We start from the raw sequence: 21,300 nt of genomic DNA, 5'->3' as shown, positions 1-21,300 counted from the left end.
TAAGAAAGAAGCTTGTCTGTTTCCCTTAAAAAAGTACTGAATGTGAGTGTCCTCAGTCTACTCCCAGGGCATTCCTGATGTGTGGTTGGTACTGTAAGGGAGAGACTGTCGATGTTATCAGCGTGGGACATCAGCTCAGCTTCCCGGCTAGGCTCTCTTGCAGAAATGTGACTTTGTGGTCCTGGATCATCAGCGCTGAGAGGCAAGGGAGAGGCTGACGTTCCAGGCTGACGATCGCAGGGGCCCTGCAGGTTTGTGTGTTTTAATGGAGGCTTGGAGACCAAAGCCAGCAAGAACAATCTGAGGTCTGAGTGTATAAAACGTCATTATAACTTTGATCACCATGAACCCTATGGACAGGAAGGACTGGTGAGCGTAGAGACATTACCATTTAGAGTTACAGGGATCGCCACAGGTGGGACAACGTTCGCAGGTGGGTCCCGAGGCTCCGGGGTTCGTGCAAACGCACTTGCCGCACACACAGCCCCCTCGCCCGCTGCAAAGCGCCCCGTCTTCGGAGATGCAGGGCTCCGTGCTGGTGGTGCAGTTACAGTACTCGCCCGTCCAGCCGCTCCTGCACACGCACTCGCCGCAGTCACAGTCGCCGTTATCTGCAAAACAAAGCCCTGGGTTTCTTAGGGCTAAAGCCACTTCTGGATCTTGGGGGCCATCTTTTCTCTTTGCCTTTGAACACCATCAAAAAGACAAGAAAAAAACGAGAAAAAAAGTGAGTGCGTGTGTGTGGGTGCTGGCGGGGGGGGAGTAAGCATAGATAGATTTTATGGCACGTATTTTGCGAACTGTGCATATTCATTGATCTGGTCTCTTAACTGAACCAACTTGATTGCCTGATGTTATATCCAACAGAATTTATAACCAGATGAAATAAGATAGTCCAGAAGCCTATAATAGCTACTTGGTGTGTGTGTGCAAGTATGTGTGTGTATATACAGTTGGCGCTTGAACAACGCATGGGTTGGGGCACTGACACACCCCGCCCCCGCCCCACTCTCACTCCTCCCCCCAGGCCAAAATCTGAGGATAACTTTGGACTCCCTCAACTCTTAACTACTAACAGCCTCCTGTTGACTGGAAGCCTCACTGATAAAGTAAACAGTTGATTAACACGTATTTTGTATGTTATGCGTATCATATACTGTATACTTACAATAAAGTGAGCTAGAGAAAAGAAAATGTTATTAAGAAAATCATAAGGAAGAGAAAATACATTTACAGTACCATACTGTATTTATCAATGCCGTAAATTTACAAGATGAATCATCTGGCAGTACCTACATCAATATTGTCTTATAACGCTGTAGATATTATACAACTTACCAACATTAGACATCAAAAATGAAAAGATAATGTGAAAAAGAAATTCATATTTATTTATAGGTATAGCTATTCATGCCTTGATAATGAAGAAGCAGCAATATGATTGCTTTATGGTAGCCTAGTATAATTGACATAATTGCTTCCCAGTAGCCTAGCCTATACACCAACGAATGAATTGTTAAAAGTGTTTATGGCATACAGTATTATAGACATATTCATATAGAAGCATGATTACATTTTCTAAAAAACCACTTACCTGTAATGGTAGGCTGATATGCAGTTTGTCCAATTATGAGAAAGGCATACTGTACAGTAATATAATGCTTTGAAAGCAAAGTTATAAAACAGTAAGAAAACTAACACATTATTAATTTTATATTAAATATCACTCACCTTATGCCTATGTAAGAATAGACTAGTATCTATATATACTGTATGCATTCATGACATGCCTAAATATTTTTTTGATAATTCTGGCTATGCAGTTCATCTGTGAGTATGTTCAAATTGTTGCAAATCTCCAAAAATTTTTCCAATATATTTATTGAAAAAAAACTTGCACATAAGTGGACCCACGCACTTCAAACCCGTGTTGTTCAAGGGCCAACTGTGTGTGTGTGTGTGTATATATATATATATGTAGTTTTTAAAATTTTTTGCTTTCAATTAAGATGCCATAGGATAGACATACAAGATAGACTTTAGTAACCCCACCTCTACATCACTCAAGCTGAGTAATCATGAAAGCCTCATCTATAAAGTAGAGGGAATAAAAGCTGCTTCCAATGGTTGTGGTCAGATGAGATAACGTGTAAATCTCCTAGCTTTGTATTCACCAACTAGATGTCCTACAGGCATACAGTGAGCGCCCAACAAATTCATTTATTTAACAAATTTTAATTGAGCATATATCATGTGCCAAAGATTGTTTTAGGCTTGAGGATACAAAATTAAATAAGACAAGGTGGCTGAGCTTATAGCTTAGTCTAGGAGACAGGCAAATAGATACTACTGCTAATAAGTACAACGTGATAAGTGCTATACACACAGAGGAAGTTTCCAAATTAGACAAGAGATTTGGGGAAGTTTCCAGAGGAACTGATGCTTGAGCTGAATTTGGAAGATAAGGATAGAAGAAGAGGGTTACGTGCATTATAAGCAGAGAAAAAAGCATAGGTAAATGACAGAAGTGTGTAATCACGTGACCTGCTTAATACCCATAGTAAAGTCACATGAATAAAGCCAAAGGTGTGTATGGGGTGTCCGTGAGGATAGGAGGAAAAGGTCAACAAAAATCAGAAATCACATCATGAAAAGCTTTATGGACTAAAGTAAGAGGTTTTATCCTGAAAGTTATGAAATTTTAAGTAAGGGAGAGACCTGAAGAGATAGATATGTGTCTAGAAATGTCCTGGCATCAGTAGAGAGAGTCAAACTAGACACCGAAAAGCAAGGAGGTTCTCCCAGCAATAGAGGCAAGAAGATATGAGGCCCTGAACAGTGTCCATGGGAATGCAGAGGAAAGGGTTCAGGTGAAATTCACTGCATGGGGTGCCCAGGGCGGTGGGGGAGGGGAAGAGAGAGGATGGAATCCTCCCCAGGTCACCCCCCTGGGCTGCTAGCTGGATGGAGCTGCTGTTAACTGCCCTGGAATGGAAGTAACTCATGCGGTGCCTTATCCCCAGTGCCTGGCACAGAGAGTGCTTAATTGTTAAATGAATAGATTGTTCTGAGGCAGAGAAGAAAGAGCAGCTTAGGATGGGGAAGACGATGAGTTCATTTTTGGTTCTGTTGAGTTTGAGGGACCCATGGGTGGTTGAATACGTATATATAGCCCTGAAGTTTGGGGTTTGGAATCCACCAGGGACAGATGGCAGTTGAAGCTGATGTGGATGAGATCATCTAGGGCAAGCAGATAGAGTGAGGAAATCCCTGGAGAGCATCAGCATTTAAGATGTAATCAGAGAAAGGGATCCTCACAGAAGAGGCTGAGAGACAAGAGCGGCTCCTGAAGAGCTCCTGAAGAACTGGCCACAGAGTACCGTCCGAACTACTGTAAAATGTTAAATAAAGTGTTTCAGGTAAATGGGCTCGTGTGCTCTTTCATAATATTTTTTGGGTGCCTGCCATGCCCAAGATCCTAAATTAGCTTTTGCTGTTCCAAACAAACAGCATTTACTTACAAATTTCATAACTGACACATTTCTTCAGAAAAGGAAAAGCGTACCAGCCATCGCCTCCCAAGTTTTGCTCTTTGGCAACATTCCAAAGGCATGTGGGCATGGTGGCGGTGGTTGAGTACATAGTGGGTGAGTGCACAGGTGTAGAGCCAGACAGCACATGTTTGGGTCCTGGCTCTGGTACGGGCTGGGACAAGTTGGGAAAATTACTCAACCTTTCTATGCCTCAGTTTCCTCATTGGTAAGGAGGGGTTATTAATAGCACTACTTCATCAGATTGTTATGATGATTACCTGAGATAATATATAACAATGTTTAGAACAGTGCTTGGCCCATAAATAAGCAATATATAAGTTATTATCATTACTCCTAAACACTATCCAGTAAGAAGAATCTGATAGCAAAATTATCCATCAGTATTAAAACTCCTGTAATTATACTGAAAACCAAACAGATGTAAAAGAAATCACAAGTGAGGCAGGTTTCCATTTGTAGGAGACGCTGCCATGTTCATTGTAGAAAGAAGCATTCTGGGTTTTCTCTTGTAAACTTTGGTCTAGAAGGTCGTTACTTTTCTATCTTCATGACCTGGCCTTAAGAGACATGGAGTAGGAAATCACAGAACAAAGGGTAAACCACAAAGATTTTGAAGCTGGATTCTGACTTCTCCTGGTGTATATGTACCTGTATCTATATCTATATCTATATTTATATATCTACATCTGTATCTGTATCTGTATCATCTATATCTATATAGAGAGGGTAATATAGTAATTTGTACATATATATACTAAAAAGACTTACACTTCTCTAATGAAAGATGACTTGAAATTTATCTGGATCCATGACATTAAGACTGCATTTCATAACCTATTTAACTCATAATTGAACTAATTAATTCAAAGCTAAGAATAGTTAGTTTATTTAGGCCAAAACCATTCATTTAATTTTTATATGTAAGCTGTCCTCTAAAGTACAATTGCTTTTTGTTTCTTCCTCAGCAAGAGGGGAAACTTACTTTCATGATAGGGGGGTGATTTCCACATTGAAGTTTATTCTGAAAAATGTATACGGTATATAAATATTGTCAAATGAAATGTGCACTTCCAAAGGCTTTGAGAATGCCCAAGTGTATCACTGCATATAAGAATTCCTTGGCAGAAATTTTAGAAAACCCTTCCAAGAGCTCCTTTCAGAACTTAGAAACCCTCCCTTTCTGTGGGCCTTCCAGAACCATTAACCCAGTCACACATGTTGTTAATCGATATCCACAAACAGCCGATTATCTAAGGTACCTGTTCATACAACAATAACAACAACAACACAACTTCATAATGGCTTCATGTAGAGGCAAGATGATAACCAAAGGTCAAGAAAAAATTATCAGGCTCTTTTGAGAGGGAGATATCTTTCTGGAATGCCATTGACTGATAACTCAGTGCACAATGGCAGGAAGTTTTTTCTGTAGTGCTGTTTGCCTGTTAGAGTTTCCAGTCTCTTAGAATCAAAATTTAAATGACTAATGGAATTTGGGCAAGGGAAAAATCAATGGAGCCCTCTATCTTCGAGTGCTTACAGATGGATGGAAGAAGGTGCATGAAAAGAACATTGTGATAATGGCCCTTCAGAGAAGCAGCACATTGCAGAGTATGTTGGTTGTAAAATAAGTGAGATTTACATGAGAAATGAGGCTGTAGCATAGTCAGGCCTCTGTGACAAACAACAGCAACAATAGCTTGTGTGTTCACAAGGCCAGGATCAGTTTTATCCCTACACTAAGCACAATGCCAGGCACACAGTAGGTGCTCCATTGCTCTTCGTTGAATTTGAATGACTGTACTTTTGTTATACCTTTTAAAAGAGAAAGTTACTAATAATAGAGGAACATCCTTTGAGATGTTACTGAACATAAAAAAGCATTCGAGAAACAGTCATGGTTGGGGATGGGAAAGTACCCCAATGTATGAAGGAAATGGGCATTGGTGAAGTTTTCTGAGTCCAAATGAAAAAAAATTGTATTTTCTAAATAGAATTTCTTTAGCGATCACTGTATCTGATTCAAAGAGAGGCACTATTGTCAGACCATCTGAACTACAAATACACAGATCAGGTTGACTCTGAATCTATGTCTGTCTGCATGCGTGACACAAAATAAACTGAAACACCACCAAAAAATGGGAAGAACTGTGTTGTTGAACATAACCCATCGATTTACACAGCCTTAGACCTCTGACTTCAGATCTAAAGGGTGAAATACAGGTGGGGTCATAATTGCTGTTATACTGTATTTGATTACACTTTGGAGTTTTTTTTTTTTTTTGGAAAGGCAATTTCAAATGTCTTAAACACATATTTTATTAAAGATTTCTATTAGAAATGCAATCTGGGGTTCTGCTGAATAGATTCTTTTCGAGACTTGGTGACGGCCTCTGGCTTCAGGCTGTGTTCTGTCTGCATTGTGTGAAAAGAAGACCAATGTGGGTTTGGAAACACACCCATTAGATAAGGAAAAACACCTTTGAATGAAAGGAGAGAGAAATGTGTCTCAATCTGGACAGACGCTAAACTTTTCACTCTTTGGTGGGGAAGAAAGAAGGCAGCCTCAGAGGAGTCTATTGGCAGCAACAGCAAAAGCCAAGAAATGAAACGGAGGCGCACTTCTAAGGGTATCAGATGTTTTTCAAAGGCCTTTTTCCCTGAAAATCAGTCTCTTTTATATGTTCCTGACACTGTGGTTTGAAAACGTAACTTGCTTAGTTTTCTGTAAAGATAATGGCTTTCTGTTTTGAAAAGCTATCTGCTCACACACTGTGAAAAGAAAAAAAAAAGCCATGAGCTTAAATTCAGCAGTCGGTTACGATTTCAATTGTAACACAAATCTGTATCATTTAAAAGTATAATTAACACATTTGTAATTCTTGTCTGACTAGATTGTACTTAAATACGTATGTGCATCTCTCAGAATGATTTTATAATAGTCATGTTATATGTAATATAGCTTTAAACTAAAGTGATTTTTACTTCTACAAAGGATATTAGAACATAAATATTTCTGCTACTTAAAATTTTTCTCAGTCTCAAAAAATTCCAAGGATTTTTCATTTTTACCCTTTCCATAACCCTCTTCACATATGTCCTTATTCATCTTTATTATACCCTGTGCCTAACCTAGTATCTGTTACCTAACAGGTGTTTAATGAATATGCATGGGTGAATGAAGGCCCTGAAAGTGCATTTAGAATTTTTGTGTCCCTCGTCCTTTGCAGTATGCTCCTTAAGTAGCCTGGCTTTTTATCTTTCCAAAGCAATAAGCATTTAAGAGTTGAGTCAGATACCAAGAGTCTGATCCAGAATAGTCTGGAAGATAATGGAGTTCGATTACATGCAGTTTTGTGGCGTCTGGGTAATAACCAAAGAGAAGGCATCCACCTTTTACCTACTTACTCCCAGGGAAATAATAATAGAGATGTAAGTTCAGCTGGCAGAGATCTCACCCCTAGGGAATGTCAGAGCCAGACAAAAACATAAGGGAAGGTCAGTTACCTTAGTCTAAAGGTCAACCCACTCAACTGATCAGCAAACATTTATTGAGCACCTGCTGTGCCCAGGTGGCTGTGGAAGGTGCAAAGGATGCAAAGCCCTTCCTTGATACGTACAAGGTCGCCCTGTAAGGTGGATTTGGACATGGCCTACCTCCACAGAGCAGCCCTCTGTGTCTCACGCAGGAGAAATTGTCACACTGGCAGTAAGGGCCATAAATGGCTCCATAGGGGGACAAGTGGCAGATGCACTGCCCGCAGTAGCAATCGCCTCTTCCGCTGCACGCGGGGCGTTCCGGGGCCTCCTTGCAGGAGTCGGTGCTCAGCATGTCCTCCCCACACTCGCAGTGAGGACCCATGTGGCCAGGGTGGCAGGCGCACACTCCACACTGGAAGGAGCCGTTTCCGTTGCTGCATCTGGAGCTGTTCACCTCCACTTCCTTCTGACAGTCACAGCTGCATTCTGGACTGACAAGGATCTCCAGGGCGTCCCCCAGCCCCACAGGCTTTATGACAATGTGCCTGCTTCTTCTCTCACAGTTTGGTATACTCACAGTCACGTTGAACGAAGCCTGGAAAAAAAGAAAATACTAATTATCTTCTGCTAGCCACCAATATGCATGGGAAGAAACAAAGCTGCTTGGGGATCAGCTTTGCGAAAGCATTTATTAGGAAACGTTTGAAAATCGCTTTTGAAATTCTTGAACGGAAAAGTCTAGCTTCAGTGCACTAAGGTAACTTCTGACAGATCATCTAGATGTTTTTTCAGATGACCTATGAGCCGTCTACTTACTGTGTCTCCCACCTTCATGTGAGAGCATTTCTTTTGGTGTGGAAAGGGGGTCCCAGTATTACAGACAGCTGTGAATGACAGGTTGAGTCCTTCTGTGTCTCCTAACACCTCCAGCTCCACCTCAGACCGGAGTTCCTTTAGATAAGACATAAAGAGTTGAATGAAGTCACAACCAAAAAATAGAGCCAGAAGAGAAGAATCTGTGAATCATGTTCATTAAACAACAAATAAAAAAAATTAAATTGGGTCTAAAAGGAATTCACCATATCACCAATCAAGCAAAAAAGCAAGCAATACACACACACACACACACACATCATATTTTATCGAATCTAAGATGCCATCAATTCTAAGATACACCATTATTTTATGACAAGTAAACTATGACAAAATACCTCGAGATCGTTTGGCACTCCATATGAATCAAACCTGTCCGTCTATCATTGCTTTAAAAATTATTTTATCCATTTTGAGGGTTGGAAAAATTTCTCCAGTCCTGAATTGTATTGCTTGGCATATAAAAGGCAAATCTTTTGCTGTATCTCATTAACAAAATATAACAATAGCTTGCTTTACTTGTATCCTACATATCATCATTTTTAGGTCCCATAAAGCAGCTGGTTGTTACTTTATAAGGAATACAGATCATTCCTCCAACAATGAATATTTGCTTCACTGATATCAGTATTTGTTTCCCTCTTATTCAGTTTTGGTACATTTCTGCACAAACAATAACTTTTCAGTATCGAGTCATAGTGCAAACCTGGAAGATATTTTAAAATAGCAATTGAACTCGACACTACCAACAGTGTACTTAACGAATTGAAGTGGCAATAACACATACAGTTACTGCCAAGATTATACATGTGCAGACCATGAAAACTACATTGTGACTTCCATTCTGTTGAAAGCATTGGTAAGACATGACTAATTATAAAATGTATCCCAATTTTAGAGATGTTAAAATGTGAGAGAAACTGTGCCTTGAAATCAGTGCTGGAATTTATAGAGTCCCTATTGTACATTTAGTATAGAGCCAGGTCTGGGGGAATGGGTATAAGACAGGATTTCTGCCCTCGAGATGATCATCTTGCTGAAAAAAATTAGGTGGAACCAAGTGAAGCAGTTAACGTACAACGTCAGTCAATGTACCATTAAATTAGAAAAAAAAAATTGTGTAATACATAAGGGTTTGGGAGAGTTCAGGAAAGAGGGCTGTCAGTGAAGACTGAAGTATTAGAAGACTAGTTCTTAATGGCTGTGTTGGATTTAGATGTGTGGAGGGGATGACAATGGTATTTCAGGCGAGGGGACCAAAAGAGAGAAAGCTCAGTGCCAGGAGTGGGACAGAATGGAGAAAAGAGGGGCTCAGCCCAAGCCTGCACCCCTACTGTCCGGGGAGACACCAGACCACAAAGAACCCTGAGGTTTGGAGAGATGAGTTAACACCTGCGGGAAATATTCCATGAAGCTTTTCAGCAGGGGCCTGACTTACTGAAAAGGCAGCTGCAGGGAGGTTGTCTGGAAGGCATGTGCAGGACAGGCCAGAGGAGGGGACAGGAAGATTTAAGTCAAGGAGGCTGGCATGTTGCTGCACTCACCACGCCTGAGGCGTGAGGAGCAGGGATGCAGTGGCTGGGATATGCGATGACGGGGCTGGAAGAGGGGAAGACTAGATACAGGGCGTGTGGGTGATGGCAGAGGGGTACGTAGAGGCAACGTTTCCCAGGAGGAAGAATGTCAAGGAAGGGGAAGGGAGAGCTGCTGTTTGGGGAAAGCTAGTGTTATTATTCAGACCTTCTTTATTTCTCTTTCTTTTATAGAAGTTTGTATTTGGGGGACTTCAAAACCAAATTAATTTCAAATAATTTCAAATTAATTTCAAAACCAAATTATTTTTAAAAAACAGAATAAAAACAAATTGTAAAATACTATGAAGTAAGTTATACTTCATCTAAAAGGATTTGATAGAGTCCCTATACCCATTCCATTGATAGAATTTTAAAAGCATATTCTGCTTCAAACTTTCCTGAAATATAATTTTGCCAACTGCATGGTACGATAACCCTGCTTTCCTCCTAATTCTAAGGTGCTGACTGTAAATTCTAAGTCACTCCTCTTCCCTGCTTTGTTATTTGCCCCACGTGGTCACTCCTTCCATAGATGGGCACAGGCTGACTTTTCAGAATGTAGTCTTTGTCAGAGATTAAAGTGTCGTTTCCCAGTCCTAAAGATTATTCCCACCATGTCTTAAGATTTCAATTTCTGCCAATTTAGCATTAACATATACCCTTTAAATCTGTTTTATCTCAACTAGTTACATTACCAGTTTATTCATTCAGAAAATATTTATTGAGTGTCCATTATGTACCAGACACTGTTCTAGGTGCTTGGGAAACAAAAACGTCTAAAATAGCTTACCCCTTGATTGAGTTTATACTATAGTGTGGGAAGACAGAAAGGAAACCACACAATAAATAAGAAAATTATGTAGTACCAGGAAGGTGATAAATGCTATGGAAAAAAGTTAGGGTGGGATAATGAAGATTAAGAGAGTGTGGGCAGGGGGTATAGGCTACAATTTTTAAAAAGTGATCAGGGTGGGATTCATTAAGAGAGTCACTTGTTTCTCTATGACATAAATCACAGCAAGATCCTTTTTGACCCACCTCCTAGAGAAATGGAAATAAAAACAAAAATAAACAAATGGGACCTAATGAAACGTCAAAGCTTTTGCACAGCAAAGGAAACCATAAACAAGACCAAAAGACAACCCTCAGAATGGGAGAAAATATTTGCAAATGAAGCAACTGACAAAGGATTCATCTCCAAAATTTACAAGCAGCTCATGCAGCTCATGCAGCTCAATAATAAAAAAACAAACAACCTAATCCAAAAATGGGCAGAAGACCTAAATAGACATTTCTCCAAAGAAGATATACAGATTGCCAACAAACACATGAAAGAATGCTCAACATCACTAATCATTAGAGAAATGCAAATCAAAACTACAATGAGGTATCATCTCACACCGGTCAGAATGGCCATCATCAAAAAATCTAGAAACAATAATTGCTGGAGAGGGTGTGGAGAAAAGGGAACACTCTTGCACTGCTGGTGGGAATGTAAATTGATACAGCCACTGTGGAGAACAGTATGGAGGTTCCTTTAAAAACTACAAATAGAACTACCATATGACCCAGCAATCCCACTACTGGGCATATACCCTGAGAAAACCATAATCCACAAAGAGACATGTACTACCATGTTCATTGCAGCACTATTTACAATAGCCAGGACATGGAAGCAACCTAAGTGTCCATCGACACATGAATGGATAAAGAAGATGTGGCACATATACACAATGGAATATTACTCAGCCATAAAAAGAAACGAAATTGAGCTATTTGTAATGAGGTGGATAGAACTAGAGTCTGTCATACAGAGTGAAGTAAGTCAGAAAGAGAAAGACAAATACCGTATGCTAACACATATATATGGAATTTAAGAAAAAAAAATGTCATGAAGAACCTAGGGGTAAGACAGGAATAAAGACACAGACCTACTAGAGAATGGACTTGAGGATATTGGGGAGGGGGAAGGGTAAGCTGTGACAAAGCTAGAGAGAGGCATGGACATATATACACTACCAAACGTAAGGTAGATAGCTAGTGGGAAGAGCCGCATAGCACAGGGAGATCAGCTTGGTGCTTTGTGACCGCCTGGAGGGGTGGGATAGGGAGGGTAGGAGGGAGGGAGACGTAAGAGGGAAGAGATATGGGAACATATGTATATGTATAACTGATTCACTTTGTTATAAAGCAGAAACTAACACACCATTGTAAAGCAATTATACTCCAATAAAGATGTAAAAAAAAAAAAAAAAGAGGGTCACATTTCAAGAAAGTGAGAGGAAATTAGCCACGCAGATATATGTGAACAGAGTGTTTCAGGAAAAGGGTGCAGCCAATGCAAAGGCCCTAAGGCAGGACCATGTCTGCCTTGCTCTGGGAGCAGAAGAGCAAAGAGGGCAGGTTTGCTGCACTGGAGCAGAATTAGAGGAGAGTAACGCGAGGTGAAGTCAGAGGTGATGGGGTGGAGGGGAACAGACCTGATAGGGTCCTCGTAGGCTGTTATAAAGAACTCGGCTTTTACTCTACGTAAAATGAGAAAGCAATTAGGGTTACCAACAAAAGAGTAATAGGAGTTGACTTAACATGTTTAATGAAACTTCTGGCTGTTTTGCTGAAAACAGATTGTAGGAAGCCAAAGGTGGAAACGGGAAATATCATTTAGGAGGCTTTTGCAATAATTCAGGTGAATGAGGATGGTGGCTCCAATTAGGGTGAGGACAGTAGACGCAGCAATTGGATCAAACTCTAAATAAATTTGAAGGTAGAGTCAACAAGATTTCCTGATGGATTAAATGTACAGTGTGAAAGAAAGAGGGGGGAGTCAAGGATCGTTTCAAGCTTTTTGGTCCTAGCCACATGAAGGATGGAATTACCATGAGTTGAGAAGCAGAAAACTACGGCGAAGTATGTTTGGGAGAGTCCAGGTTACTCTGCTGATGTGCCCACTAACATATCAACTGACTCCTAGATCTCTCCATTTGGATGTTTACTAGAGAAATATAGCACGGTTGCTGGGCAGCATTGAGGGCCAGCTTGAAGTCTGTGATCATGAATTTAAAGTGAGATCCGGTAGCATAATTGTATGTTTTTCCCATTCCCATTCAGCTGTGCAGAGTGGACAGTTGGATTTTACCAGGACCACTATTGGCCAACCACCTCAAAGGAGTGATAAGGTGCAGGGGAATTGAGAGAGTGTCTAAGGAGTGACCACAATGTTTGAATTTAAGCTGAGGGGCCAGGTGAGAGAGGACATCAAGGGGATGAGGAACTGTACACAGAGGACAGGGTCAATTAATTGGAGATCCTGATGGGTTGGAAGAAATATTAGGGGAACTAGCAAGAGTGAGGTGAAAAGATTGGAAATGGTGAGCAGAGAATGGATTGCATGTAACTGAGACTATCGGCAATGATAACGTTTAAGGTATGACAAGAGTGTGAAGGTATGAGGAGGTAATTAAAAGGGAAGGGAACAAAATCGTTTCAGAAGCAGAGTTCAAGAAACTGAGAGTCCAGGGTATGGGAAGGATCATATATATGTATACATATGGGCTGAAATCATCAAGAAATAAGACAAGAGTGGTGTTGGAGACAGTGACACTGTGAACTAAACGAGAAATGAGGGATATGACCTGAACGTTTGTAGATGACAGCAATTAGGAGTAGTGAGTGACATAATCTAACCAAAATGAAGGAAATCTCAGCAATGATCTAATTGGAATATCATATTGCAAATTTCACCAGGAATATTTTAATGTGAATTTCCCAAAGAAAAGACGTAAATGTTTGTTTGTATGTATCATCTTTTCACTCATTCATTTATTGAGCATATACTATGAACCAAGCAAAACAAAACAAGTCACTTCCCTTCTGGAACTTAAATGCCAACAGAGGACCTTACCCTTGGGAGTATGGGTATTTCAGCAGCTTTTATTATGTGGTTAGGGAAGGAAGGAAAGTAGTGAATGATGGCCAGGTGAATACACATCTGGTATTTAAGGCTTTTTAAATGTCAATACAGCACTGTAAAATACTGAGCTGAAGTTTATCGTCACTAATCATATACACAAATTGTTTGCCTCTGCCCCACTACAAGTCAGAAGCGTTTTATGTTTTCTCTCAATATAGTCTCTTTCCTTCTCTCTCTTTTTTATAGGTTGGAAAGAAATCTAGTCTATGGATCCCCATATTTTAAGGTCCTTTTAGGATACATTTAAAAGATAACACAACAGAAAAGTAATTTGAACCAGTGCCAAGATCTGTTGCATACCTCGCAGTGACTCATAGAGTTTCAATCATACCTCCAGAGCAAGATGGTTTGATATAAGAATAACAGACACTTCATATTTTTGAGACAGTAAAATGAAGACACAAGATTCACTTCAAATGTTTGATGTCTTGATTTCAACTACTCTGTAAATTATGTGAGTGATTGGAGATGTAAAGTGAGACATAAACTCTGACAGAGCAAGCAGGGGCACAGACAGGGCTGGTCAGACAGGAGGAGAAATATTTTTGACAATTCACTGTTTTCTACTTCGCTTAACTCCTTTGAAAATATTAGTGGCCAGCACTTTTGAGAGTCCTGAGTTAAAGAAAATTGAGCGTGTTCTAATTCAGTGAAGAATTGCCATGTGATTTTACTTGATTCTACACATTAAAACTTTACTGCATAAGAGGGAGGAAGGTTTTTATGGTATTTTGTTGACAAGCTTTCCTGTCTGGAAGAATTTCAAGCGTGAACTAGCATGGTGATTAAATTTTTATGTGAGCTAAGAAAACTGAAGTTTCTGAGGGTATGAATTTTAAAAAAACCTCTCATCCTATAAGTTTAATGGACCATCTGTATTTTCTTCTTTGAGAAAATGTATTCGAGAAAAAAATAACTTGCTTTTCCCTATTAAGGTGAGTTTCAAAATTGGTGGGGTGATGTCAAAAACACTGGGTTTTGTTCTCAAAATACGTGACTCTTCCTTCCCTTAAAATTCTCCCAAGACATCTGTGAGAGGAATCTGGACACAGCTATTTTTAAAAAACTTTCCAGATGATTCTGAAATGTCAAGGAACACTGGTTCAGTCTATGCTAAGTATTGGCATAGAGTGCATATGGGTCATTTATTTGTCATTTTAAAGGATCAAAATTAGAATTTTATTCATCTGCTATTATGTAACTCTGTTTGGAGCAAATATTAGAGCTTTACTGCTTTATAAAAGTTTATTTTTTTCATTCCAGTCCTAACTTAGAACTTCATCTTTGTGTGTGTGTGTGTGTGTGTGTGTGTGTGTGTGTGTGTGTGTGTGTGTTTCTTTGTAAGTAAAGGCAAAAAGGGGGGATGATAATGATATTTAGGAACCGAAATAAAAAAGAGTTGGCAACTGGTCATCCACTGTTGATTGAGTTATAAAACGGTGACATAGAGAGAAAACATAGCAACCCTGTAGGTATGGATCTTATTTTAAGGGAAGAATTCTGTCTTCAGGCACTAATTTACAAAGACAAGGCAAAAGAAAAAAAATGTATTTATGTACATATATGACATAAAACCAGTGGAAAATTTCCTTGGTTCTCAAAAGCAGAAAATCTACAAAGTGGTTCCTGGTGTGCTTTGGTGTTTTTTCCCTTGAGTTATGATTTAGTCTCATTAAGCCTGTGGAGTTAGTTCTCATAGCTCTGTTACTCGTTGGCAATTTAAACTTAATTTTTTTTCAGGCAGAGAAGAGGGAAGCTTAATTGTACGACTCATGAAGCCTTTTCAGTAGAATTAAAATTTTGCAGGTGACAGTGCTGTTGTTGGTTATTACTACAAAAACAACCTTTATGATCGGGTTTATGATTTTTCTACATTCTGCCCCACCTTCCGGGAAGAATATCTGCAAATAAGGTGAACAAAATTTATGTTTTGGATATAATTTTTTATATCCATTAATGCAGAGAGATTTTCTTTGGATAAGCACTGTCTCTACCAACAAAGGAGAGTGTATTTAACAGCCTAAAACATATCTTAGTTTTTAAATACCAAAGAAATGCAAAAAGAAAACCCAGCAGTGAAATATCATACTTCATAAGCCGAGATGATCAGCTGGAGAATGTTTCCAGAGTCCTTCTGTAGCACCCCTACTGTAGCTCCAGGAATGAGTTTTGCATAATTCTGTAAATGAAAAAGAATAAGTCAATCTTTGCTCACTGTAATTGAGAAGGATTAAGTGTGGGTTCAACCTGCTGGTTGAGATCACCTCTCTTTAACTGGCCAGGAGAAACAGGCTCCAGATAATAAACGGGTGTTTCTCCTGAAACTGTAGCCCTGTCTGGTGCTGCTTCCCGTGCTCAGGTGGAAAAATGAAAAGGTCAGAGCTGCTGCTGGGGAAATCCAGCCCCTGTGGTGGCCTTAGTCTAGGGCTGTGATTTACATCACAATGGGACTCAAGTCTCAAATAAAAATAACACTTATATAACATCTTCCATTCGTGGAGCATCCTTTGTCTAAAAAGTTCTGAGCATACTACCAGGAACTGTCTTCTCTTTTTTGTAGCATTGTAGAAACTAAGGTTTGGGTCACGTGGGTCCCTCACTGCCTCAGGTCGCCCTGCAGGTCATTCAGTCCAGAGGTCTTAATTGTCAATCATTGTCAATCGCTTGGTGGAGCAAAGGAGTGAACTGTTTGGATGCTTGCTGTTAACTCCCCCTTTCCTAGCAGTAATGAGTACACTTTTAGGGATGTCAGCATGGTACTGGGGTTGGTTGGGATCGCTCCCCACACATCATGACCCTGTGAATCAGCACCTACCTTTAAACTATCTGCATTCTCCACCTATGTTGCTTCCCCTGAGATGTCGTTCCTACCAGAGGAGAACTCACAATATTAGCTCATCCCTTCAGGTACCAAACATGGCCAAGGACTGAAGCGTTTCAAAGAAGGCAAATTTCTAGACAGCTGAAAATTACCCCTTCCTTAAGTTTTATGTTTTAAAACTTTATTTTCAAACAGAAAGTTTTCGAAAACGTACAGGACACATTCTTGTCTTCACAAATAAAGACATTCAAGCATACCTTGACTTTTTCCTTGAAGAAATAGTCATACATATCAATATTAACTATAACTCTATAATCGTCAAAGGCTTCTATCCGTAGAATTTGCAGATAGATCACATCGTTACCAAGTGGACCCCAACTGCTATGCTTCGTTTCATTTATTTGTTTTTAGTTTCTGTCTTCTCTTGTTAAGCTGTAAGGTATCACTCGCCTACCGATTCACTCATTTATTCATTTGCTGTTGCATTCACCAACATCAATTCAGTAGGCTTAATATGCCGTGCTACATCAAGAAGAAACGATCACTCATTCTGTCAGCTGTTCTCTTCTAAAGTTTCCACGTATTGTGAAATCCGATGACCGAATTTATCACAGTTGTAGGCAAAAAAAGAAAACTAAGCTTTGAGTGAAGAATTTAGGGCATCTCCTAAAGTTCAAGCATAACGATATCCTATCTTATTCCAAAGAAGATTTAAGTAGTTTAGAAAATGCACAAAACTAAATCAGAATTAATAATCATGATAGTAAGTAAATAAATCAGGATAAGGGGAACCCAAGGGAGGAACAAATGAAGCCAGGGTGATGTGGGAACACCAACATGTTTTGGGAGGTCCCGGGCACTTGCAAGAGGTGGGCACCCGGCTCAAATCCAAACCTTCTACTCCTCATTTATGGAAAAATGGGCTTTGGTTTTAATTTGTGAGTTTTGCAATGTTCTACTTATTTCACCATTCATAATTGTGTTTAAGTTTGAAGTTGCTGGAAAGCTGAACTGTTAAAAAAGTGTCAGTCGTCCATCCGCCTTGACACTGTGTTTTATTATTGAAGGGGCTGTGGATAATAATCCAGGTAACATCCCTCCCGTTACTTTGGGCCCCTCCGTCACTGCCTATTGAGGTGGGTCCCCAAGTCAGATAGAACTTGTCAAATACGAGGAAGGCACTGGTTCATCGACTCACTTTTCAAATAAACACATGTCAAAAGGGCCATGAAGCGTGAGAGCTGTGGTTAACAGCAAATACCTAAATGGGAACTTGAATTTCACTCAAGTGGAGCTGGAATGTGTGTAAATTTGACTGGTTCCAGAAGAGAAGGCAGAGGGAAACTTTAGAGTTTGACAAAGAAAGGTTTAGAGCCTTTTGAAAAGGAATTTCAAGGTCCTTAGCTTTGCATGAAACTGCTATCCTTGAAAAATGTCCTGATATCCCCCAGGCCAAGACATAATGGGTATTTTCCAGATGCAATGGTTCAAGGGGCCTCCAGATTCTGGGTTCATTCTTGGTTAACAAAGCCAAATCCATCTAATTCCTAAAGCATAATTACGATCCTGCATGTGGTGTGACATTTGGCTACTAGGACGAGTGGTTTAACATTAATCACATTTGTTGATCGTCACCAGAGTGAGGGTACAAAGGAGTTGGCATGTAGGAGAAGTACCCAGGATGACACTGACCATTGTGGAGAGGAAGACTATTAATTAATTTCTGGATGCTGATTCCCCCCAAAAGCACTGCAAATAACTAACTAAGAACATGGACAATTTGGCTTCTTGATCTAACACTGTAAAAACATTACACTTTAAATCTTGTAGTATTATGATTACTGTAAATATCATGTGTCAAATTCATTTCTGTCACTAAAGCCCTAAAGTGTTATTATAAATTGTCCTGATTAAACATGTTTAATGTTAGAAAAAGGATGATTTTGCATGCCTGGGTGTGATCAATTATAGCAGTGTGACCGGAAAAGAGAACTCTTGGGTATTAGAAATGATGAACTCTGAAGACGCGACGTGGCATGAGCTGAGTAGAAATGCAAACTCCTATGCTTGGACTTGAATTTCTTGGGCTTACGTTCCCTGTTCTCTGTCCATGGATTATCTTAATTATGGATTTTCTCCCTTTCCTCCCCACCATGCCACCCAGGAGTTTCTGAGGTTGCTTTTCTCACTCGTGTTTGCAAGCTTGGCTTTTTCTGTTCACCTTCATTTCCTTAACTTCTTTCATCAAGGCCTAGTTTTTCGTTCACATTGCCCCAACCTCAAAAAAGATTTTGTATTTGTCCAACAGTCTGCATTTGCTCCCTAGAAATCTCCTGTTTGTCAAGGCTAGAGGATCAGAAGTGGACAGGCCGCGATTTAGCGGGCAGGCGTCGAGGGCTTCAGAAGATAGTACCTGGATTCACACCTGCACATTTCAGGTTCCTCTCAGAGAGCGTCTCTAAGTTCAGGGCCTCTGGGCGTCCGGCTGCCAGAAATCAGGGGTGCACCCCTGCTGGGCTGAGGGCAGGGGAGCCGCAGCCCCACATACCTGCAGCCCCAGGTAGCCGTAGACCGGCTGTTGGTTGGTTTTCTCTTTAAAGAGACTCAGGTTGAGGACCTTGGCAGCCTCTAGGCTGCTCTTGGTGCTATACTGCTGTTCTCCCCATGGAAGAGACAGCTGCCGATGGGGCCTTCATTCCTGCTTTGACTGCACTTCCTGTTGGGTTCACTCTCACCTCCAGGTTCAGAGTCTGGCTCTGTTCTGGGATACAGTTTATTATTGGCTGTATCCTTGCTGGGCATTGTGATTCGGTTTTTGCCTTGGATGGTGACTCGAACGTGCCCTCATGTCCTCCTCTGGTGACATTTCTGCTATAGCATCATGGGTTCCTCGCCACCTCAGACCTGTCAGCCACCATTTTACACAGACCACACTTCTCATGTGCCTCGTCAGAGGGGGGGAAGTCGGAAGTCAACTGGCCGCATATCTGCTAGTAGCATTTTAATAAAGAATTTGTAAAACCAAATATTTAGAGCAACCTGCTTCTTCTCTTTAGGCTTTGTGCTTGCTTAACTCTTTCTATGGAGCCTCACTGATGTGGAGGGATTTTATGCTTAGCGCCGTTTATTTTCAACATTATATGATTAACCAACGTCACTGTTCTTGTTCTTTAACTATACTTACTAAATATTTTTTTGCTAAATTTTTTTTTTTTTTTTTTTTTTTTTTTTTTGTGGTACGCGGGCCTCTTACTGTTGTGGCCTCTCCCGCTGCGAAGCACAGGCTCCGGACGCGCAGGCTCAGCGGCCATGGCTCACGGGCCCAGTCGCTCCGCGGGCATGTGGGATCTTCCCGGACCGGGGCACGAACCCGCGTCCCCTGCATCGGCAGGCGGACTCTCAACCACTGCACCACCAGGGAAGCCCGATATATAGTTTTTGATTTATTTATTCTACTTATTTTTGGCTGCATTGGGTCTTCGTTGCTGCACGCAGGCTTTTCTCTAGTTGTGATGAGCGGGGGCTACTCTTCGTTGCTGTGTGCAGACTTCTCATTGTGGTGACTTCTCTTGTTACGGAGCACAGGCTCTAGGTGCACGGGCTTCAGTAGCTGTAGAGCGCAGGCTCAGTAGTTGTGATGCACGGGCTTAGTTGCTCTGCGGCATGTGGGATCTTCCCGGACCAGGGCTCGAACCGGTGTCCCCTGCATTGGCAGGCGGATTCTTAACCACTGTGCCACCAGGGAAGTCCCTAACCTTTAAAGATTTTAAGCCTTCGTTTTACCTGGAAAAGTGAGTACCTTGCCTGGTCACAGGGCTAATAAGTGGTAGAAACAGGTCTTGACTTTAAAGCAAGCACTCACTGGGCTCTACGTGCTCACTGTGCAAATGCCAACAGCCATGGCGGGGTGGGGGGGGGTCTCATTGGAAAGTTAAGGTAATAATGCCTGGTATTTATATATATATAGGGGTTTAGAGATTATAGAACACTTTCCTACTCAAAGCAAAAAGAAAGGAAGAAAAAGCTTTGTGTCCGTAATCACTTTCACATTGAAAGGCTACATCTTGAAAGAAACGTAAGAAGTCGTGAAACCATAGAGGCAAAAACATTTTTTTTTTCCTGGGGGACTGTACTGTACTTTTTATCTGGTCAAAGTAAAACAGCTCTTTGCAGGTGAAAGCCCGCTTTTGTCAGGAAGTGTGCTTCTTCCAGAGCTGGGGGCCGGCTGGGTTGGCTGAAATAAGTCCTTCTGAAGGTAATCAGTAGGCTTTCTTCCCGTGAGGTCTTTCATTTTTGTGAGGTTTTATTCTCCTGTTCATTATCGGTAAACGCAGGGCCCCCGATATTATGCAAAAGTTTACCCCCAGGCTTGACTGTGTTACTAGGACTCCCAAGATTCCAAAAAGAATATGTAATTGTTTCTGGCACTAGATAGCGTGAATGTCTGTCTCTGGGTTGCCTGATATCGGCTTTGCCTTCAGGCTTTTAATTGTCAGCATTCCACAGTCAGACCGGCAGCGATGGGGGTGTGCTAATTAGATCAGGTGCTTGATCTTGAAGTCTGTACCAGCGATGACTAGGTAGTCGGCTTCGGAACTCTTGAGCACTCCCTGTCTTTCTCCCAGTCTGCCCTGGAATGTAATTATCTTGTCAGCCGAGAAGCTGCAGCGCACAGCTGAACGAGTGCTCGGCAGCAGTCACAGTGCGATAAGGGAAGACAAATGGCCCACCGTGCGTGACTGTTCTGAGACAAACAATTGCACAGAGAGGCACTGGAGAATGGAGGCTGAGAACAAAGGGTCTACACTGAGTATTTGTTCCTGAAGATACTTCAGATCGTCTCTTAATAAGATTACCCTGCCTTTTTTTTTTTTTTTTTTTTGTGGTACGCGGGCCTCTCACTGTTGTGGCCTCTCCCGTTGCGGAGCACAGGCTCCGGACGCGCAGGCTCAGCGGCCATGGCTCATGGGCCCAGCCGCTCCGCGGCATGTGGGATCTTCCCGGACTGGGGCACGAACCCATGTCCCC

General features: G+C 41.1%; 1 protein-coding gene across 3 annotated transcripts in view; it reads right to left on the bottom strand.

Moving 5' to 3' along the window:
• ITGB6 (integrin subunit beta 6) overlaps window positions 1-21,300 on the bottom strand; it is a 144,641-nt gene that overhangs the window by 42,068 nt on the left and 81,273 nt on the right. For all 3 annotated transcript variants that reach the window (XM_067741757.1, XM_067741758.1, XM_067741760.1), the window contains 4 exons: window positions 15,541-15,630; window positions 7,851-7,985; window positions 7,212-7,629; window positions 389-611 (listed from right to left, as the gene is read on the bottom strand). In XM_067741757.1, coding sequence (XP_067597858.1) covers window positions 389-611; window positions 7,212-7,629; window positions 7,851-7,985; window positions 15,541-15,630 — 866 coding nt within the window. The remainder of the gene's footprint in view (window positions 1-388; window positions 612-7,211; window positions 7,630-7,850; window positions 7,986-15,540; window positions 15,631-21,300) is intronic.

The sequence above is a fragment of the Pseudorca crassidens genome, chromosome 6, assembly GCF_039906515.1.
Source record: "Pseudorca crassidens isolate mPseCra1 chromosome 6, mPseCra1.hap1, whole genome shotgun sequence".
Taxonomy (NCBI): domain Eukaryota; kingdom Metazoa; phylum Chordata; class Mammalia; order Artiodactyla; family Delphinidae; genus Pseudorca; species Pseudorca crassidens.
The sequence above is the reverse complement of the archived record's forward strand: the minus strand, read 5'-3'. Positions and strand labels throughout refer to the sequence as shown.